The sequence below is a fragment of the Dermacentor variabilis genome, chromosome 5 (genome assembly GCF_050947875.1).
Source record: "Dermacentor variabilis isolate Ectoservices chromosome 5, ASM5094787v1, whole genome shotgun sequence".
In the NCBI taxonomy this organism is placed as follows: Eukaryota; Metazoa; Arthropoda; class Arachnida; order Ixodida; family Ixodidae; genus Dermacentor; species Dermacentor variabilis.
Genome location: NC_134572.1, coordinates 28,471,310 through 28,488,433, shown reverse-complemented (window position 1 = coordinate 28,488,433; position 17,124 = coordinate 28,471,310). Strand labels below are relative to the sequence as shown.

Here is a 17,124-nt window from a genome sequence, read left to right as displayed (position 1 = left end):
ATCTTAAAATTGGCCATTCCCGCGTAATTCCAACTTAACCAGTTGGCACACACCTGCCTGACCCCTGTGGCGACTCTAATAGCGACCCCTTTATTGGCAGCATCTGTCTCAGCAGAGCTTAGGGGACAGTGAATATGTTAAACATACGTCATCTCCCATCGAAACTGCCTATTTTTGGCCTGCCCTTGAAATATTTCCAAGCAGTAATCGTAGCTCACAATGTCTGACTATGCTATCTACTCAATTGTAATGCGCAGCTTCTTTTTTTCCAGGAAAGTTGTGCCATAAATTCCCAGTGAGGTGCGGTCAGATACAAAAGCGAAACCGTGTCCCCGGTGCTCGTGCGCTTTCCCACATAACATAGCTATATCGCGTTGAACCGACTTTAGGAACCGGCCACCATTGTGCAGCACTATGTGATCCTTGCCCATTTTTGTTGTTAAAAAATTGGGTGCATGTTAGATTTCTACATTGTTTAGGAGCTTTAATGCCATCTGTATGTTAGTTTTTTACTTTAGACACACAAAAAGTGGGCACGTGTTTGATTTGGGGCATGTTAGAGGCAGGCAAATACTGCTAAATGAATCGGCAGTCTGTTTTGGCAGTTTTGTGTTTTTGTGCATCTTGTTAAATTCGACCCGCCAGATAATTCGATCAGTTTTGCCAATCCCGTCAGGGTCAAATTAATAGAAGCCGACTGTATATGAAATCCCCTACTTTCAAGGCATGGAATAACCTTATATTAGAATAAGCGCGCGAAAATTCTTAAACCTCGCTTTCGGCTAAGTTTAGTAAATTTTGTTTGAAGATTTAGCCTGAAAGATAGTGCTGTGAAAAAATCAGGCCTCTGCAATTCGCTTAGTAGTCGGTGGGTACTCATGGTGGTTCAATCACTGCGCCTTTATTGTGCATGCTATTTTTTGTTTTTGTCAATAAAGAAAAGTTTACTTGTGAAAGGCACTTTTAAAGTGACTCGAAAGAGAAATATTGAGTTAAGCTGCATTTGTAAATTATTCTTCTGCAATAGCAAAGGAGCCATTCCTGCTGCGAGAAGAGACTTGATAAGCCAGAAAAAAATATAAAATTGAAAGATGCATGATGATACCAATCTGAAGGCTCCACACCAGCTTGCAATGACATCATTTTGGCAGCATGAACTCGAGTATAGGTACAGTCAATGTACAATTTTTCGCAATTCCTAAGGGCTGCGAAAATGGCACAAAAAATCAGGCAGCCCGAAAAAAATGAATGCATGTCTTTTACAGCTCCCAATAGCTCAAATTGGCATAGCCACATCAAAAATAGCTTGGAAAGCCTGCAAGTACACCTATTATGGGTATTGGTGCTTGTACTGTCACAGGAGCTGGCTGGTGCATGCTTGTATAATTAAGGAATGCATATTGTGTCTCATTGGTGGTGCCAGAGGTGGGGGGGGGGGGGGGGGGGCTTCTCCCTTGATATTTTCTAACGAGCCCCCTTTCCCACGGAACAGAAAGTTTCAGGAGGTGGGCTCCGAATGAGCGGCATGGATGAAGGGCAAAGCTTCAGCGTGAAAGTAAGGCAAGGTCTAGTAGCAGTCCTAAGGGTGCAGCATGGTGTCATGGGGTGATCCATTCTCTCATGCACAGAACATTGTGGCCCTCTCGTGGCTCACCTCTATTTAAAAGGCCCTTCACCAGGTCTGGGCATTTAGAGCTGTCAAGTGCAGAGCATACATTGCGCGATAACGATCATGTTTGCAAAGTATTACATCGCTACCCGCTGTGGATAGACCTAAAATTTCAAACTGAACGCCATTTTTTCTTCTCCTTGCGGCCGCCATACTTCAATCGGGAGGATGACGTACATGTGCTAGTGCACCTATGTACACATTTTCGCACTGTGACGTCGCTCATGGTGACACACTTCGAGAATTATTCGAGGCAACATCTGTTATTTGGGTAGTATGTTGCTTGAATAGACGAATTAAAGCTTAGCAAAATAATAAAATGCGCAAGCCGAATGTCTGAATGTTTTTGTTTTACTTCACACTGCAGCAAGAGAGATTTACTTCCATTTCGTCTGCGTGTTCCCACACCGTGCAGTCGCGCTTGCAAACCCCGCAACTATGTAATTTTCTGCCGTGTTCCCGCATGGAATCATGCTCTGTGATCTGCTTGTGTCTGCCTCAGTATTCGTGTAGCACCAAGTTATACCGCTAGTCAGGTGTCCTCGTGCACAGCACGCAAAATAGTGCTCTGTACGAAGGAAGACAATCGCAACAGTTTGTGTGCGAGGCTGTCAGGGGAAGTGCGCCGCGCCGTAGTAAAAGTGAGGATAAAAAAAATGAAGGCAGGGCCCGTGACGTATGCGTCATGCCATCCTCGAGGTCCGGTATGGGAGAACGCAGGGAAGGAATTTTGCTTGCGGAGGCTAAACGAGGCATGTGGAGAGAGTCTTGCTTGGCAGTGGAGCTCACCTCCTGAAATCACGGGTTCGCAGTACTGAAATATTTCTACCTCTGTTATAAATGAGCTGATTTGAAAAATTTTTGTGGTGGAACACTCCCTAGAGAACACGTAACAACTTCCAGTGTATAACCAAAATTTGCTATGGGGCCTGTTGAGGGGTCCCTTAATTCCACATAAATGCTGAGAGGGGATCAGCACTAAAAATTCTACACACAGATAAAAACAGGACAAGCATGTGCATAAAACTTGGGGGCATTGTTGTTCCCCACCAGGCCTTTGTGTTGTCAAAGAGCTTCTCATTTGTGGTACTTGACCGACCATGCTGCGTGGAACAAAAACATTAAGAAAATATTGCGACTTGCTTATCAAGGAAAGGCATAATAAGCACCCCCCCCCCCTTTCCTTCTTTTTCTTTACCTTGTCTCTGACTTTCATTATGATAATAAACTTGAAAAGAACTTGCTGTTAGGCTAGTTTCTACACACTGCCAAGAATGAAAACAGGGCAAAATACAGAACAAGAAAGAAAGACCTACAGAATGCTTATTTACGCATGGCAGAATGTACCAAGAACAGGGATACTGGGCCAGGGAAGCTAACAAACCACAAGAACAACAAGTGGTAGGGCAGGTAGGTGAATGACCTTGAAGTCCATGCAGAAATGGAAATATAGGAATCTTTGGTGCTGCCACTCCGTTCAACAACCTGTTGAATTGGGAAAGTAACTAATGGAAAATAATTTTAAGAGGGGGAGGGGGGTGATGGTCACAAGGGGGGGAATGGCGGAGTAGATGCATAAAAGGCATAAGGAACAAAGGTAGTAGATAATTAGGGACATAGGGATAGTAGATAATTAGGGACATGGGGAGAGTGTCTCGTCACTGCCTGATCGCTCGACACCAGACGGCTGTGGCAATCGCCTAGCTGAGGCTCGCCTAGTCTGTTATAACATGTGCTGCTTGCTGCGGAGAGCCCATCCTAACTAAACTTCTTGGCAATTTTAAGAATAGACAGGTATTGGGAGATGCGATGCTTTAAAATCTCTTGGAGCTAGTGGTCCTTATTTTACTGACAACTACGGATGCTGTAATTTTCACGAAGGCTTCTAAACAAGAAGCAGCCCTGCTTCAGACTGTCTCCCTCATCGATTCCCGAGTTTGATCAAATAACAATATGCATCGCGTGATGACTACAATACCATGATCACAAATTACTTACATCTCTTCATCTCTTCAAACATGTCTTCTCTTCAGCATCTCTTCAAACATGTCCAACAGCAGGTCTCTGAAAGTGAGTGAAACTTGCATCGTATGATACTATCGACGTTCTAGCGCAAAGCTTCGTTCCTATATGTTTAAATCTAGAATAATATAGCATGGCCACAATGCTGAAAGCGCGATTAAGGGATAGGGGACTTGCAAAATAGTGTCCGCCCTCTTCCTTATGTAGCCGAGGCCATGCCACTCACCAGAAGGTGTGGCTAAAAAACAATAGTGATCTGCACTGGTACCTGGGCTGCAACAAGTCTGGCCTGCAAACAATAACATTGGAACATTGTAAGAAGCCAACAAACAAAGACACCAAGGACAACATAGGGAAAATTACTTATACTTACTAATTGAATTCAAGAAATGATAAAATAATGGAAATGAAAGTGGATGAAAAGCAACTTGCCACTGGTGGGGAACGATCCTACGTCTTTGCATTATGCGTGTGATGCTCTTATCAATTGAGCTACTGCAGAGCTGTTTTCCTATCAACTTACTTTGGTATTTACTTTTTACTACTAGAACTAACCTTGGGACGGTTATCCAGTGCCACTACGTGCAAACCTTGGTGGCGGATGTAGAACATCCATTCTGACGTACATGTCACGAGTATGTGATCTTTTTGGGGGAAGGCAATGGGTAAATAAGCTCACACATACTACCTGAAGGCATCAATGTTGTCGGATTCAAGACCTTCGTTATGTAATGAATGAGAAGAAAGGGGCAACATTGGTGCCTTCAGGTAGCATGTGTGGGTTTATTGAGCAGTCGTGCATGCACACACACACACAGAGGGGGGGATGGAGGAGGGCAAGGAGTGGTAGTAGTCAGCGGAGAACCCGACCCCCTCCCCTCGAAAATAATTTCTGGCTACGTCGCTGCTGTGTCCCATAACAGTGACCCCATTGCTTTCTTAGTATGCTTCACCGCAATACATCGCATATGCTTCACCGCCTGACATCACTGTACTGCGGCGAAGCTGACTTGTGTAAACTGGCATTATGCCACGTTTAATACTTACCACGCTTTCTGCACTTCGAAGCCATTGGTGAGGATGGCAAAATCAAAGTCGGCGCCATTGTTGACAGCGACGAATTCTTTCAGTGAAAAACACAGCGCTGAGCAGCAAGAAGCTTGGCAATTAATGTTGAAACGGCAAGGCCTAGCATTGCCGCAATGGTGGCTACGGTTGCCAGTGGGATTGGGTGCGAGAGTACTGGTTCGAGGTTGCTAGGTAATCAAAATTGTAGTGTTGATGGCTTCGATTAATGCTGTTTTGGACCTGCTGTCAGGGCGAAAAGTCGCGAAAATTGGACAATAAAGGGTTTCAGCGTCTGAAATTTCAGGCGTTCTTATATATTGGCTCCATGGGGTAGGTGGTGATGCTGCGAAAGTGTTAAAAATCGGTTGTTGACTGTAGTTGCTTATCGGGAAAGGACTGCATTGCATTCCATAGGTAACCACCAACTAAACCCTAGCAAGTTTCAAGACCATTTTCTTGTCCAAAACAGCCTGAATAGAATAAACATATACTTCAAAAGCAGTAATGTCACACTGACAATCAGCACTGAGGTTTCGGCATGAAATTTAAGAAAGGCCAGTTTTAACTTCATTGTCTCCAGTACTAACGAACCTCTTTCTGCCAAGTTAATGACATGAGGTTTGAAAAAATACTTTACCATTCTAAACTACTTTAGCGTAGTTGTTTACGGTCCCTTTAAGAATATCCATGTTGCATTTGTGTGCTGTATTATATGCAGTTGCTAAGCTCATTGGTGTCCAGAAAACAGTTCAGGGGGCATGAAAAAAGAAGCCAAATGCGCAAATGCTTTCTTCTCTCTTTATGTCCACGTTCTTTGTGCTGTTTTCTCATCAGCAGTGAACCAACTAGATTTATTTGACACTTGGGTACATTGGTGCGCTTTGCTTGTTTTCACCAAATTATTGTTCTGTGTGATAAAGCAGTTATACTTTTATCTAAAGCTGTTGAAAGATCAGTGCTGGGAAAATTTACCTCTGTTTCTAATCAATCATGAAGCTACTCTGCATGTGATAGCAGGCTGGCATGTGGGAAAATGCTATATTGTGCATGGTCATTACCCCCCACAATGCTAACTGTTCTGGTATGCTCTTGAATTTGAAAGTTTTATGACTCAACAGGTGGCTACAAGACAGCCCTCCCCTCCCCTTCCTTTCTCAAGGGAACTGCTTTGCATGTCACGTTTGTGGCAATCTTTTCTCTATGCGGAGCTGAGCTAACTTGGTTTTTCCTGTTTTTCATTATTGTCATTCTTGCTGAGTACCAAAAATGTTGTTGCTAGCACTGGAATTTCACAGCTGCCCATTCATCAGTGTTACTTATGGCAGAGAAGGCATGGGCATGTCGGCTTGCACTGGCAACTGGCTAAGCATCACATTCCTTATTATTATGCCGCAAATTTTGACTGCTTCATTTCTTGCACTAATTGACCATTTGGTGTCCTCATGCTTCAGCTATATGTTGCATTTGGGTTGTGCTTGTGGTACCAAAAGCTGGGCACATTGCACATGGTCTGCCTGGCTTTTATTTAAGTACCTTTCCCATGCACCAATCTATTGCATGGACAATTACTGTGGAAATTTATTGTTGGCGCTGTGTGTGCTGCGAAGATTGCTTATGCACAGGATTTTACTGGCAAGCAGCAGAACTTTCGTTGTGACACCCATCATAGTCTCACACATGCTGGGTGCTGTCGCACTTTGCAGCTTGCAAGACGTATTCTTAGCTAACTCATGTTTGAGATGCAAGCTGCTATGCAAGTTGTTGTTCAAAGCTGTATGCCAAGCATTGTGCAGTTTTTATGCATCTGAGCACATTGTATGGGCCTCGCTTGGTTGTAGAATTTAGAGTATTATGCATTATAGCCCTTTATAGTTAAGCCACACTTATTATGCAAGGATGGTGTGTGTGCAAGGGGCCGAATGTTGCAACTCCCATTGTTATACAAACTAGTGTTGAGCTTTCAAAGTTGGCTGCTCAATAGACGAGTGCAATTGCTGTAGAGGCATCCGTCACCACTGCAGTCTAATTGTGAAGAGTGGCCCAAAACGTTTTCAGCCACATGCCCTCTGCCGAGGCGGGGCTCGTGCAAAGAAGAAGAGGAAAGGAGGCAAGCCAACTTCCTCTTAACTTCCATATTGTGAGATGGTGAGTTGTCCGTCTCACTTCAAACATATCCTGTCTACTTCACTACTCTGCCTCTCACCTCCTGCACTGATTTCTGTTTTGCTCATGAGCTCTTACTGAAAAAATGGCCTAGTTTTTGCAGAGTTTCTACACACATTGTAGACGTACATTCTCATGGGGTAGAACCATGAGTTAAAATGCCAATGTCATCTTCCTCCTATATTCACAAATGTGCTTTGACTCTTTCTTCTAGTCTCTATTAAGTAGATGGCACTGTTAGCCCTAGGCTGAAGTGTAGTCACTGGGGTCAGTAATGCTGTTCGATTCCTGCAATGAGATGTTTGAGAAGAGCCCTTCTACTCCAGTCCCTTTGCATGCACACTAAAGGTGCCTAGTTACAAAATTTGAGCGTATGGATCATGGAAGATCATTACTGAATACGGTAAAATCTCGTTAATTTGAGCTCCATCGGTTCTGTAAATTTATTTCAATATAATGAAGTTTGAACTAAGGAGAACCTCTTTAAAGAGTGCCCGATCAGTTGTGGGGTACCGTGCGCAAAACCAAAACCACTGTCACTGAGCTTGCATTAACAAAATCTTCTTTCCTCCATGAGCGTGTGATGAGGTGAGTGTGGTAATGTGATCAAGCATGCACTGAAGGCTTATTCCTGCTTCTTTTAAGCCGGGCAGGAAAGAAGAGCACTTGCCGCTCTGCGTGCTTCGATTCGGTCTCGAGTTCCTGCACGTCATTTCTTGTCATTTTTATGGCACACCATGTTACGGGAACTTGCGACACATTGAACTTTTGCATTTGACTTGGGTTTGTACAAAATGCAGTCCGTTTGTATGAGGAATTTTGTGTGAAATAACCGTTGCAGGGTTTTTGGAGTTCTATTTCGATTAAGTTTTTCTCTATTCAAATACATAGGACTTTGCCGGGACCAACAGAGCAGTTCTAATTATCCATCTACTTCAATTAGGCGATTTCAAACTTAGGAATTTCACTGCTGTAGTGGCTACTTCAGTTTAGTGGTTCCTTTTACTTCGCAGATTGGAGGAAGAGCATTGCCATTTGTTGGGCGTGTTGGTAAATTGGCTTGGAAAGTATATTTAGCGCCAGTGGACAAGGATAGAAGGGAGATGAAAAAAAGCATCTGTGCAAGATGGCAGGTCTTAGTAGCTTCATGATATTGACAATGCAAAGTCGGGATGCGTTCGTGTCATGTTTAGTGCGAAGACACATAAACCAGAGTGCCCGCTAAGAGTAATAGTAGTTTCGAAAACCAGGTCATGGCAGAAAAAGTTTGCTCTTTTCTTGCAAGAAAAACTCAGAATTCTTAATATTGACGACCCATTCTTGGTTAAAAGCTCCGAAGAAATCGTGGATTTCCTGAAAGAAAATTATGAACAAAACCATATCAGCTTGCTCCTTTGACATAAATGACTTGTACTACTTATCTAAAAAACTAATAGCATTCGTAGAAGTGTGTATCGATGAACAAAGTGCGGTTGCTTTTCAAAATTAAGCCAGTTTATCTGTTCAGGGTATTTAGATATGCTTGTTGCTATCTTCACTCTACCTATGCAGCATGGAATGACAAAATATTCATGCAAAAGCAGAGCGTCTGCATTGGTTCATGTGTAGCGCTTATATTAAGCGATATTTTTCTAGCGCACCATAACAAAAGACCGTCATGAACCTTGTCGGAGCACAGGGTGGTTAAAGCTGTTAGGTACGTTTAGGACTATTTTTCGAACCAGGCACATGTTCAACAGCAGATAAGCTCTACCAAGTTTTTTCCGCAGGCCTCAACCCACTCACTATCACGGTTGAAAAGCCAACTGATAACATACTGCATTTCCTGGATATTCAGCTTAAGCTCACAAAATGGCACACGTGTTGGGTGTAAATACCCAGGGCTAATGAGCCCCTGTTACGTATCGGTTGGCCCACTCGAAGCTTGCCAAGAAGAGCATTGCAAACTTGTGTTTTGTAAATGTGTTAAAGAAATCTTGCCACCATAAGATCTATACGAGTCTTATGGATCACTTGGGAAGGTTATCAGGAGCAGTTTCCAGAGTCAGTGTAGGTTTCGGTCATAGAAGGGCTGCTAAAGAGTTGCTATTCAGACAGTAAGACTTGGGACGTGGCAAATCAACGAATGGAAAGCATAGGGAAGGTAGCAGTAGTGCCCTATCTGCATAGATTGGCACATAGTCTTAAGAAAATGGGCAGCTATGTGAACACAAAAGGGGTCTTTTCAGCGCCAGAAAAACTAGTGAAAATAGGTCGGTTAATGGACTTGTACCATAAGCGAGCTGTTGGATGCTCTACAAATCATCTTAAAACATTAGTGGGCTGTGTAGAAGCTGTTGTTTACAAACTTCCGCTGTCCTGCGGGGAAAAAATACATTGGACAGACAGGAAGGTGTCTTAATGAGTGACTGTGAGAACATAGTCTAAACGTGAGAAATAAGCAATACGGTCATCGGTCTGCTTACCGTCAGGAATGCGGCTGTGCACCAGTGTACGAGCCAAAGCACAGAGATAAAGACGTGCGAGAACTTATTGAGGCCCAAGCTGGGGTCTATTGGAATAGTGATATGCGTGTTCCTGCCCTTTCGGTCAACCTGTTAAATAGGGAGACGGCCTTTTTGGATGGCTAAATTTTTGATATGGCACCACTGTGCATGGGTTAAATAGGTAAATGTTGCCTGAAAATAAGCTTCTTCAAGTAATAGCGCATTGTGGCGTCATCTGCCTTCTGTCCTGGTCCACTGGCACTAAATATGCTTTCCAAGTGAAATGGAGGAAGAGATAGAGCTAAAATTGTGTTTAGCCAACACAAGGCTGTTGGCCTGAGCGAGTGTGCTTAATAAGAGAGAGAACCACAGTCCAGAAAAGGTCAACAGGGCCTATTGTAATAGCCAGTGACAGAATGGGGAATAGTGTGAGAGTCTAAATTTGAAATAATCTGCCCACTGTGCATGAAAATAAGACAAAATTTCGTCCACTAGCATAGTTTAAACCAGGCACAGGTTTGGTCATTCAATCAATCATTTATTCATACAATGCATACAAGTAGTACATGGACATACGAGTAAACAGGAGGAGGTCCTATAGCACAAGGCTGTAAAGGCTCAATGATGTTAGTTAGGTCAATGACCAAAATGCCACACAATTGCCGGCAGTGGTGACAGTTTTCGCAACATTCATTCAAGTGTTATTAGTCGCTCTTCATTCCTAAATATTTTTTATTATAAATGATATTGAAAGACATAGTGTCCTCATTGTCAATTGGAACAGACTGCAGAAGAAAGTTTGTAGCACCTACAAATGGGGATTCCATGACTTGGGTCGCAATAGCACCTAATCTCCAAAAGCAAAATCAATTTTGCACTTATGCTGTAGTAACTTGGAAAAAATACTAATGCTGCTAGTAAATGCTCAGATTCTTTCAACTCCTTTCTAATATACCCACTCTTATTAATCAATTTTGCAGCAATAATAACAAGGAAAGGGTGCCCATGGGCATGAGGTCAGCTTTGTAAAGACTGTTAAAAAGCTTTCAGTAAGTAACTTATATTTTTCACCATTTTGCGCCATTTCTTGCACAGGTCCCAAGAAGAATTGGTTATAATTTGAGTGAGTGTGGTAGGAACCACCTATTTTTCCTTAGTTGCTCCTCTGGTTTCCTTAAAAGGGCCTTGAACCACTCTTTATCAAAAGGAAGAAATGCATTTGAAGTGAAAAATAGGCTATTTCAGATGTACTTTGCTGCAAAAAGTACTTCAATGCGTCCTGCAGAAACGGAGTTATTGGCCATCAAACACAGCCTCCGCTGTGGCCCTGTTCCTACTTCAATGCCTTGCACTGCGAAGGCTACGGCACAGTGGGGCGTGCCCACAATGCTCTGCCTTCTAAATATCACCGTGGTGTGCAGTTCAAATTTAATTTTGGATGTAAACATAGATACCACGACTTTCTCCTTTGGTCTGTGCTTGGCTTATGTTTAGCCTGTGACACGCTAAACATAAGCCAGGCACGGTTTTCCTCAGCAAGTCTTGGAGCACTTAGCCAGTTGACTCATGGTGGCACCCCGCAGCAGCCACAGTATCTACGCCATTCAGCTGACCACAGCTTGATGTCAGCTATCAGCCAATAGCAGCCGTCTAACGGAATGAGGAATTAGTGCGTCCGATGACAAAAAGTGCATCTAGAAGAAAGTGAGGACAGGGCCTTCTGTTGAAAAGAGAGCATTTGAGAGAAATGTGACTTGACGATTCGCTTTCAAGCACCACGCACTGCATACGACCGCAAAACTTGGTTGGGATGTTCACAGCAACGTATGCCACCTGCGAACTCTGTTATTTCACCAAGCCCAAGGGGTGGTTCAGGGCCTTTTTAAGCTCTTGAGGTCGACAGTTCATTTGATTTCTTTATTATTTGTTTCTGTACATCAACAGAAATCAAAGTAAAAGCAAAAGGCTATACAGCCTGATGGAGGCTTTTGCTCCAACGTTTAGTTCGGCACACAGACATAATACAAGTAGGCAAATAGCAACAATATACAATACTTAAAATTAGATAATCATTTAACAATCCAAATTGACCTTATAGGAAAAAAAAAGTATTAACTCAGAGCAAAGATGGGAAGCATACTGTAAGCATACTGTTCTATAAGCATATTATAAACATATTGTAAGCATTCATGTAAAAAAGAGGCATATAGATGAACGTTGGTAGGTTCATCTATATGCCTTGACACAAAGTATCTACTTTTATACACAACCTTTGTAGTTACTCATGGTACCTGTGAAGAGGTTGTCTAAATGCCTTTTCAATACTCGTAACATTTGTACAGCACTAGCAGTAGCAATAATGAATTCTGGTACAGTTGTATTTTTAACCCTGCATTGCTTACCATAAAGCTGGGTCTCGTGTTCGCTATTGTATGTAATAGTAGTGCCGCCGTAGTTGGGGTGATACCAATGGGCACCACTGACTCAAAGGTAACGGAACCCAGAAGGGATTATAATAGAAAGATGTACAGGTAAGCCTCGATACAACAAACTTCAATATAGCAAAATTCTCGATGTTATGAAGAATTTTAGAGTTCATTACTTGATTTCAGTAGAATGGCGTGTATTTTTGTTCTCAGTGTAATGATGTCTCTTTATCCAAAATTTCACCACCAGAATTTCACCACTGCTGCAGAAGAAGACCAGGGCATTAGATTAATAGATTGAAGCCGTACTGGAGGCACCACTGGTCAACCGGTTGAATCACATGTACTTGTTCACAGATGCACTACACTTTGGCAGCCTAGCTGAATGTGGTGTCGGGAAAAGGCATTAAGGGATCAAAGATAAACACAGTGTGTGTGCAGCATGTATTTTTGTGATTTGCGTGTGCAGTTGTCATACATTTGGTAGTGTCAGTGGTGTCTTTAGTGCCACTGTCAACTGTCAGCCTGCTATGTTTATGCGAGTGCCCATGACAATGTCAAGATGACAACTCAAGGTCATTTTGTTCAGTGACAAAGTGAATATTTTTCTATGCATCTCAAGTGATGAAAAGACAGAGGTTGTATGCCAACTAGTTGGGAAAACTGCAAAAGTTACCCACAATCTTGAAATAGCAGTTGAAGGATGAACAGGTGCTCACAGGAAGCGTCTTGAAGGGACCCTGAAATGATTTTGACGATTTTCTACAAACGTACTGAGTCGTTAGAGTAGGTCCTTCTATTCATTAATTGACACATCTAAGTGCTCCGCGTAAAGCGTGTAATTTATTATAAGGTTTTAAAAATTCACATCGCTGCCGATCACAGCACACTGCTCGGCGGAATTTTAAGCCGCCCCTACCCATATGACGGAAATCACCCATATGATGTCAGTGGGGCGAGCTATCCGATTGGCTGACCAGGGCGCATGATCGATAATTTTTCCAACTTTGTGGTTAATAAATGATGTTAGTAATAGTTGGAATGTTAGTTCATTTGTTTTTATGAAAAGAAAGTAACATAAAGAGAATGCTCAAGAACAATTTTTCAGTACACTTAAGCACTTCCGGCACACAGCAAGTGTCGTCTGCTTGTGTTACAACATACTCCATTTTGACGAGAGCTCCGCGGTCAGAGTCAGTCTCAGCCTTTTCGCGAGTACTATGATTCGACTTTGTTGCCTGGTGGACTGCAGAGGTAGCGACTGGTAATATGTCAAGCTGCGACATCGTTTCCCTCTGCAAGGCAGCATATGAGCAAACTGGCTACTGCGCATCGGCCTGCCGCTATCCGATCGGCGCCAGGATTTGCGTGTTTGTGTCCGTCACTTTACACCAGAAGATTACTAACGCAATAGCTTTTCGTGAGTCTGGTATTATGGCAAACGCAAGCACAAGGGGACAGGGTCTGGCCACTTGACTGTGCCGTAACAGGATGAGCAGAAGCGCAAATGGGAATGGTCTGCATGGTGCAGCCACCTGGTGGCGCAGAGCTCAACCATACACAGCAGCAGTAATGAAGTGTATTCTATTTTACTGCTGGTGTGTATTTTTGAAGGAGTGTAATCATCAACACGTTGTTTTTATAAATGTTTAAAATGTTTTACACTTCGTTAGAGCAATATTAGCGCTTTGTGTGGCTGGTTAAGCGCTGTGCCAACAACTGGCTGGACCGTGCAGACCGATCAGGCCACTCACGCACGTTTACGCTAAAGTTCCTTCATCAGCTTGAGTTTATGCCTCCAGCCATTTGCCGAAATGACCAGCTTGCCTGTGGTTACCGGAATACCAGACACATTCGGCGCTACGGCAGAATGCTCGCAACGCACGCTGCTTCGATAGCTCTCGCTTGAGGTCGACGGCCAAGCGGCTAGTGGAGAGGTTTCGCGCGGGCGGGGTCGGGCTCCAAAACAACCGGAAGTGGACGATGTGACGTCACATCATGACGCAGAATCACTGAAGGCGGAGCTTCCATGATCGCTCGGCGAACAAGTCGAGGAGGAAAAGCATGGCTAGGGAGGAGGGTAACTTTTAATCGCTTATAGCTCCATTAATACGTAACGCTTCACTTAAATTGTGGTACGAACGTTCTACTTAAGCTGTACCCTACGCGTCTACAAAATTTGCCCCAACCGTTTCAGGGGCCCTTTAAACGTTTTGCGTACAAAATTGTGGACAAAGCACTATTCTTGGGGTTTATGTCTATTTGGGCATAAAATATCACCTGAGGAGCTTCTCCAGAGGAAAGGACATCACTGGAGAATGTGAAAATACCCTGTCGACACACAAGGGCCCTGATGAAAGCCAGACTTTGCAACAACAGTGCCGCTGCTAAAGGTGTATTCCTTTATCGTGGCTCATGCATCTTGGTAACTGAGGTGACAGCAACAGAGTGAAGACTGTGGAAGGATGACGATAATGTGACTACGAAGGACTGATGACAATGGCATGAAGGCAGTGAAATTATGACTATGGAATAACCACAACAGCTTGATAACAATGCCATGCAATTTGGTGTTGGAGCTGACGTCTGTGCTTCTGTGCATCAGCTGTCACGACAGGCCACCTCTATTCACACTATATCCAGTGCTTGTTAATGCTATGTCCTGTACTGGCCAACCGTGCCACTGTTCCCAGCAGCCAGCAGGAATGACAATGTTATCGTGATGGCGACATTACTTTCAGTGTGACACATTCGGCAAGATTTATTTGGTAAGACAGCATCGAGCAGCAGCAGTGGGAAAGTCGGCAGAAAAGAAATGACGACAGTGGTATTACAAGAAAGCCGTAATGACAGTGGTATCACGATGACAAAGTGACGACGGAACGATGGTATGATGATGACGATGGCGTGCTGGTGTTGGAGCTCATGTCCACAGATGTGGCCATCACCTGGTGCTGTGGGTTGCCTCGATTTGTACTATATCTGGTGTTTGTTTCCACTGTGTCCAGTACTGGCCAATTGCCAAAGACTAGCAGCATGGATGACAATGTTACTACAACAGCTGATTGATGTCGTTGGAATGGCAAAGACAATGTGACGACAATGGGTTGAAGCTGGTAATGTGATGACAACCTGACATGCAGTGACAGCGAAAGAGGGAAGGCAACAGAAGGATAACGAAGACATGACAACAAAGGAATGGTGACAGCGTGTTTGTGTTGGAGCTTACGACTGCACCTTCATGCATCACCTTCTGAGCGGGCCTCCTCGATACGGATTATATCCAGTGTTTGCACTATGTTTGGTATCAACCAATCCTCCAGGAATGTAGCGAAAAGCCAGAAGGGACGACGATGATGACAGTGTGATGACATGATTTGCTCAGAGACAGCAGCCAGCAGCAGCAGCAGCAGTAGCAGCAGTAGCAGTAGCAGCAAAGAAAGCTTTGCTTTAGTATAGTAGTGAGGAATTGTTGATTAGAGAGCATTAGTGCCAGTATATTTCCCAAATTTTTGGTAGCCCTATCTGGGTACCTGTGGCACATAACTGTGCCACAGCATGGATGTTTGTGTTTTCATTAATTTTCTTTACAGCATATGAAAATTGCATTGGTGTATGTACCCTGCCTGTAGGAAAAAGTAATATTTGTTGCCCTGCCATGGAATAATCTCTTGGCATGTACCTACAACTCGAAAGTTATCATTGCAGGTACCCCGTGGTTGTGCTTCTGTTTTGTCAAATCTGTAATCTAAACAAAAAATTTGGTTTTTGTTTGGTACAGAATTGGTGCAGAATTGCTTCTCTTCAGCTGTTGTGGACCCACTGATTTAGGTGGTATACAGAAACATTTGCATCCTGTGGTCTAAATAACACCAAGTGGTCGAAATCAATCAAGTGCCCACCACAATAGTTTCCCTGCTACTAGCCTTCCATGTTTGCTGATTGATCAGCAACGTCATTGTTTGGCATGTATGTACCATTAAAATGTTTAAAGCCAAGCCATGTTCCTAATTTGCAGACTGTTGATCTGCAAGAAGAGCGCAATTTTGATGGGAGCATATTTGCCTAGACCGACCTGTTTCTTTTTTATGAAAAGGCTTTCTTTATAATGGCTTTTAATTTGTTTATGTTGCTAACACATGTGCCACAGCTCCTTCACTTCTCTTGTGATTTGATAGCCATGAAGTAGTGCTTAGTGTTAGTACCCAAAAGCATGTGTGTTCTAAGGTGGAGCTGCATTTAAGGGAAACCAAGTAGTTTTTTCTTATCCTGAACCGGTTCGCTTCCCATCAGTCATTATCATTGTTGTCTCTGCCAGTGTTTTGTGTTCCAAGCCCTTGGCATGCGGAGATAATTAGCACTACAATGTGCAACACCAAACACGGTGGCATGCCACCATTGTGACACTGAAACACTTATGTAGTCATCTCATCTTGTTTATGATGCTGACATCGAGAAAAGAGCACCAAAATCTGCCCATTTTCTTCTGTTTGCAGAAAGAATCTCTCCCGTAATGTCCTGATGAAATCCTGGGAGGCCAGGAGGTTCTGGCTCCTGGACAGGTGTGGTGTCTGCACAAGCTTCTTCAGTGCAGCGACTGAGCCACGCTGCATTATTTGCGCTTGATTGTGGCATGGTGCCTTATTAATATGAGAATGAAATAAATGAGATAGTTCATTTTATTCAAACTGCCATCCAGGATGTGCAAGGCTTATATTTTGGCGTACAGCTGTACATCTTACCTTTGTGCATCTCTGTTGACCCATGGTTGCTAGTGGCAGATGCTGCTCTGTTCAGTGTGGATCCGTGCCCTTTCTCCCTGCCTTTTTTCTTGAAATGTTATTTGGCAGTTGCAAATAGCAACTTTTCAGACCTAATATATTGGGAATTCAGTACAGCTGGAAGCAAATCAGGTCAAAAGACAGTCACCAAAAAAATATAAGCAATCACATATGTGTGTCAGTGTTAAATATTTTTTTAAAATAATGAACCGCCTTTTTTTATATATGTAATTGATTTCAACATACCTAGTTTGCAACATTAGCAAGTTTCTATCATTACATTGCACATTATGAAAAGAATAGATCCAGTTTAAGGAACAAATAAGCAGTTTGTATACTTGGTTCTCCTGGGAACATATGTGGTTGTACATTAGCAGAACGGAGTTTAAAAAGGCAGCCTTGTGGGGTACTTAGCATCTGTATACATTTGAGACAAAATGAGAAATAAGTATCGTCTGCAGCTATGGAAGAGGAAAAGGGGAGAGTTTCTCTGATTGAAGTGGTTGTGG

General features: G+C 43.2%; 1 protein-coding gene across 7 annotated transcripts in view; it reads left to right on the top strand.

Moving 5' to 3' along the window:
• LOC142582386 (uncharacterized) overlaps positions 1 to 16,528 on the top strand; it is an 85,015-nt gene extending 68,487 nt beyond the window's left edge. For 5 of the 7 annotated variants that reach the window (XM_075692047.1, XM_075692045.1, XM_075692044.1 and 2 more), the window contains 2 exons: positions 6,815 to 6,904; positions 16,331 to 16,528. In XM_075692047.1, coding sequence (XP_075548162.1) covers positions 6,815 to 6,886 — 72 coding nt within the window. In that variant the 3' untranslated portion in view covers positions 6,887 to 6,904; positions 16,331 to 16,528. Of the gene's footprint in view, positions 1 to 6,814; positions 6,905 to 10,388; positions 10,427 to 16,330 lie in introns of those variants that run through there. The other 2 variants (XM_075692043.1, XM_075692046.1) reach the window with 2 other exon arrangements.
• The last annotated feature ends 596 nt before the right edge of the window (positions 16,529 to 17,124 follow it).